The 5,706-nt window shown below is 42.0% G+C and overlaps 1 protein-coding gene across 1 annotated transcript; it reads left to right on the forward strand.

Moving 5' to 3' along the window:
* Positions 1-339: 339 nt before the first annotated feature.
* Positions 340-3,488, forward strand: LOC103719553 (nucleolar GTP-binding protein 1-like). The gene is made up of 3 exons (XM_008808850.4): positions 340-516; positions 858-2,908; positions 3,143-3,488. Exon 2 carries the CDS (start codon positions 893-895, stop codon positions 2,903-2,905), a length of 2,013 nt encoding a protein of 670 aa, XP_008807072.2. The 5' UTR covers positions 340-516; positions 858-892; the 3' UTR covers positions 2,906-2,908; positions 3,143-3,488.
* The last annotated feature ends 2,218 nt before the right edge of the window (positions 3,489-5,706 follow it).

Consider the following 5,706-nt stretch of genomic DNA (forward strand, 5'->3'; position numbering starts at 1 on the left):
ATTATGTATCATTTATTTGTATTATAGAAAAGAGCCAAATTTTTAACCAACTTATTTACTTGTTAAGCAATATTATGAAATATTAAACTTTATTCGGATTCGAGCCGAATCTATTTTTGGTCTAAATGGGTAATTCAGATTGGTGCAATTGGGTTTATACTGGTTCGGACTTAGGTTATCTAAAAATTTTTAGATCTAAGTCCGAAAGCCCAAAAAATAAAAAAAATGAACCGGGTTCTAGGAGCATAGCTCCGCCCGGACCACTTTCTGCCCTAAATCCGAATCGAGAAAGCCCAAGCTTACCGAATTTGATCCGAACCGGATCAACCCAAGGGGGAGAGAGGTTGTCCGTTCGAAGTTCCACAACGTTCTCCCATCCCTCCGCATTGTAACCCTAGGCCCCAGAGCATCTCTCGGCTCTCCATCTTGGGTTCGGAAGGCGAGCGGCGGCGTTCGGCGGCGACGGCAGTCGAACATTGATCACAGGCAACCAGCGAGGATCCGAGAGGCCTCAAGGTATGTCCGCCTCTCTTCCTCCCTCCCTCCCTCCTTCCCTCTTTCTTCCTCGCGTTTTTTCTCCTTCCCCTTCTGGAGTGGAATGCCCTAAATAGAGCATATCCTCTGTTACAGCGGCATTCTTGGAAGAATTGTGATCAATTTCGAGACCCTCGCTGTCGTATTCTCACATTTTGTCCATTTAATTGCTTATTTTGCTGCCGGATTTGGATTCTTTGTTGTTATATATTTTCTCTGTTTTTATGATCTGTTTCTAGCTTTATATATGAAGAGTCATGACGTAATATTTGCAGATATTTTTCTTCTGTTGATTAGCTATTCATTCAACATGCAATTTTCAGGAATAATCCAGGTTTGTTAATTAAATATTGGGAAGATGGTGCAATACAACTTCAAGAAGATTACTGTTGTGCCATCCGGGAAGGATTTCATTGACATCGTCCTTTCCCGCACTCAGAGGCAGACCCCAACTGTGGTCCATAAGGGGTACGCCATCTCCCGCCTTCGCAAATTCTACATGCGGAAGGTGAAGTTTACTCAGCAGAACTTCCATGAGAAGCTCTCCGCCATCATTGACGAATTTCCTCGATTGGATGATGTCCACCCATTTTATGGAGATCTCCTCCATGTCCTCTACAACAAGGATCACTACAAGCTGGCCCTTGGCCAGGTCAATACTGCTAGAAATCTTATTGGAAAAATTGCGAAAGATTATGTAAAGTTGCTCAAATATGGGGATTCATTGTACCGATGCAAGTGCCTGAAGGTTGCTGCTCTTGGTCGCATGTGCACTGTTATAAAACGCATTGGCCCAAGCTTGGCTTACCTGGAGCAAATTCGTCAGCATATGGCCAGGCTCCCCTCTATTGACCCAAATACTCGTACCATTTTGATCTGTGGGTACCCGAATGTTGGAAAGAGCTCTTTTATAAATAAGATTACAAGGGCTGATGTGGATGTCCAGCCATATGCCTTCACAACCAAGTCTTTGTTTGTCGGTCACACAGATTACAAGTATCTCCGTTATCAAGTGATAGACACTCCTGGAATTCTAGACCGACCATTTGAGGACAGGAACATTATAGAGATGTGCAGCATCACGGCATTGGCACATTTAAGGGCCGCTGTGCTATTCTTCTTGGACATTTCGGGATCCTGTGGATATAGCATTGCCCAGCAGGCGGCACTCTTCAACAGCATCAAGTCATTGTTTATGAATAAACCACTGCTTATTGTTTGCAACAAGATTGATCTGCAGCCTTTGGAAGGGCTTCCTGAGGACGACATGAAGTTGGTAATGGATATGAAGGCTGAGGCAATAAAAACTGTAATAGCCCAGGGTGGTGAGCCTAATGATGAGGGTGCCTTGTTGACCATGAGTGCTTTGACTGATGATGGAGTAATAGCTGTGAAGAATGCTGCCTGTGAGAGGCTTCTGAACCAGAGGGTGGAGATCAAGATGAAATCAAAGAAGATCAATGATTGTTTGAATCGGTTTCATGTTGCAGTTCCAAAGCCACGTGACACTAAAGAGCGGCTTCCTTGTATTCCTCAGCCCGTCTTGGAAGCCAGGGCAAAGGCCAATGCAGAGAAGGAAAAGAGGAAGCTTGAAAAAGAACTGGAAAATGAGAATGGTGGAGCTGGTGTTTATTCTGCTAATCTAAGGAAGCATTATATTTTGGCTGATGATGAATGGAAGGAGGACATAATGCCAGAGATTTTGGACGGACACAATGTGTATGATTTTGTTGATCCAGATATTTTACAGAGGTTGGAGGAGTTGGAAGGGGAAGAGGGGCTTCGTCTTGAAGCTGAGGTGGAGGAGGATGATTTTGAGATGGATGGGAAGGATTTAACCCCTGAGGAGCAAGAAGCTTTGGCTGAAATTAGAAGAAAGAAGAGCTTGCTAATCCAGGAACATAGAATGAAGAAGAGCACTGCTGAGAGCCGTCCCATAGTGCCAAGAAAGTTTGACAAAGACAGCAAATTCACATCTGCTAGAATGGGAAGGCAGCTATCTTCTTTGGGGTTGGACCCCACTGCAGCTATTAGCCGGAGCAGGTCTGTCTCTAGAAGAGGCCGTAAACGGGAGAGGTCACTGGGTAGAGAAGATGGAGATGCTATGGATGTTGATGATGAACAATCGAGCAAGAAGCTGCGTACAAGGTCAAGGTCAAGGTCAAAATCACGACCACCTGGTGAAGTTACACCTGGAGAAGGATTCAAGGACTCAGCTCAGAAACTCAAGGCACTGAAGATAGCAAAGAAATCTGTGAGGAATAGGAATAAGGCAGCTCGCCGGGGAGAGGCTGACAGAGTCATTCCTAACTTGAAGCCGAAGCATTTATTCTCTGGGAAACGTTCGATCGGAAAGACTAGCAGGCGTTGAGAGGTATGCAAATGCTATGCAAATGGTTTACATCAAATCTTTGATTTCCTGCTTGTGGGGGTTGTAACTGGCTGGGATTCATAGCTGGACCTTGAATTTTTTGAGTCAAGCCAACTCAAAACTGAGGTTGCCATGTGTCCAGACCCTGCCTATTAGCAGTATTGTTTGCATGCATCTGTCCTATCGTAGAAAACTATTTTCATTGTTCTTGTTAAGTAAAAGCTTTGTTATTTGCAGGTGCTCATTTCCATTGCCATTTTGCAACATAGGATCCTGTTATAGAGCAAAATGAGTGTGTTTGGCCATTCTAAAGGACTACATCTGATGCACTCTTTGGTGCAGTTGCGGGGGTTTTTGAAGTGATGTTTTCATTTTCTGCCTTCTTTTTTTTTTCAGAAAAAAAGGTCATGATGTTCTACTCTCGTTTTTAGTTCCTCTGATGACACCTTTATGTCGAGGTTGCTGTCTTGTATGACTTAAACATGCTAGACCTTTATTTGAGTCGGAAGTTTTGGTCAAAGTTAAACAGTCACTTATCTTGCTCGATTATTGTGGAATGGATGAAGTCTTTTATTTCGCTGAATGGCCTTCATAATGTAGATGGTCGAGTATTGTTCTTTTTTATTACCCCAAGACAGATGCATCACATTCTTTTGTAGTTGGCTTTTTTTTTATTATGGTGTAAAATTGAGGATTTTGACACCAGCTTTGTTGCTTCTGTCTTCATTGACGCAAGAACATCATTCAAGCACAAGTATTTGCCACATACAATGCATCAACATTTTTCATCTTTTGTATGCCTTATTTATGGCAGGTTTTATCTATTAATTGAAACAACAATGAATAAAATGGTAATTTTTGTTTCGCTTGTCTTGTCGCTTCTTTAAGCTGATTCTTATTTTTCTTTGGAGATTCGGTTGTGTTCTTGAGTTCATTTTACTTGCTTCATATATTTTCAGTAACATCCTTTTACTGGTAGAAGATTCAGTAGAAATAATTTTGCATAGCCAAAAGGCAAAGGGGTAACTCAGTGGCTGCTCTGGAATGCTATCAAGGATGCTTACCACTGAAAAAACTTTAGTTGCCTACCTGGAATTTAGAGTCTTCCATGGCGAGCGAAAGCTTTCCTCCGGTATAACACATGGCCACTGGTCCGCTAGATTTGCATCTAAGCAAAAGCAGTTTTGGATCTCCTTGGGCCACTGGTACCCAAACTTGTCGCCCTCTCTAGGGCAACCTCTGCCTGCCTCCTAAAATGAGCTGTACCAAGAGAGAGGAATAGCCTCTTTCGAGTTTCCCGTGCTACGGCTGCTGCTACAACATCATATGAGCTCCAGTCTAAAAATCCTAGACTGGTGATAAGCAAAAGCTGTCGGAGAACATTGATGGATGCTAGAGTAATTTGATATTGACAAACTCTGCCATCGATTGGTGGTGTCTTTTATTGCCTGTATGCTGGTGATTTGTTGATGAGATAGATCATTCCGAATTCTGTTGTAGCAAATTTTGCACAAGAAATCTGATATGACACCCTTGCAGATGATCGGTTCATAGTCTGGAGGTTTATTTATTTGATCAATGGTTCTTGGCAAAACCTAGAAGAGATACAGGACTGGAACATGAGCATGGATAAAAAATTAAGCTTGGTTTTTCTTGAATTAACTTGGAGGGTCCAACATCACCTGCCACATTCCACACAGATGGGACACCAATCAACAGTAATTGATCGACGGGGAGATTATATGTAGGTATGTGCTGGCCCAGTCTTGTGTTGCAAACAAAGGAGTAAATTTGTTAAATGGAGCTGAGATGCCATTAGGAAGAGTTTATAATTCTGGAAGCTTTGTGAAATCAATATCAAAGTATATCAGAGATTTTCCACATTATGATCTCTTCAGATCCTTCGAGGATGCCAGTGGATCAGTTAGTTCTTTTCAGTATATAATCTGCTACTCCGAGCTGCAAAAGAACCTAAAGTTGAGTCTCTAATTCACCAAACTTGCCTCTGGAGTAGATTAATGGATTGCATTCATCCCTATTGAAGTTATATCTTGTAATCAGCTATAATTTCATTTGGAGACCTGTTGGATCTTGACCAGTCATATACCCTTATGCTTGTTAGTCCTCAAGGTTGTATTTATTGCATCTCAGTCCTAGCCGAGGGCTAGAAAATTCCTAACCCTACCTGCTAATTAACTTAAAATATAGGTGAAAGAAGAGTTCTATTTCATGATCAGATTGTTTCAGGTCAGCATGTTTCAACCCCACTAATCAGATCAGCTTCAAGTTGAAGGTTTCTTGGCCCTCTTTGAACACATTTAGGGTATATTTGGTTCTCGATCGGAATCAGAATCAAAATGGATTGGAATGAAAATTGGAACGACCATATTCTCCAACATGTTTGATTCGTGATTGGAATCAGAACAGGATTTGAATACTAGAGGAAAGTCGAGATAGGATTTTGGGGCATTCTCATTCTCCTTTAGAATCTGAATCAGGCCCTGTTTGGGGGAGCTTTTGGAGGGCCAGAAAGCACTTTCTGGCCCTCCAAAAGTACTTTTAGATGAAAAACTGTGTTTGGTAAATTTTTCGAAAAGCTGTTTCAGCTTTTGCGGGAAGCTGAAAACAGCTTTCGGGAGGAAGCTCCAATTTGGAGCTTTTGGGAGGAAGTTGTTTCAGCTTTTTCGGAAAGTTGTATTTTTGACAAAAATGCCCATATTAAAATAACATAATTACATAGTTTGTCCCTTTATAAACCTAAAAATCTGCTGGAGCCAAGAACCCTAGCCGTCAGACTCCCT

Source organism: Phoenix dactylifera, chromosome 5, assembly GCF_009389715.1.
Source record: "Phoenix dactylifera cultivar Barhee BC4 chromosome 5, palm_55x_up_171113_PBpolish2nd_filt_p, whole genome shotgun sequence".
Taxonomy (NCBI): domain Eukaryota; kingdom Viridiplantae; phylum Streptophyta; class Magnoliopsida; order Arecales; family Arecaceae; genus Phoenix; species Phoenix dactylifera.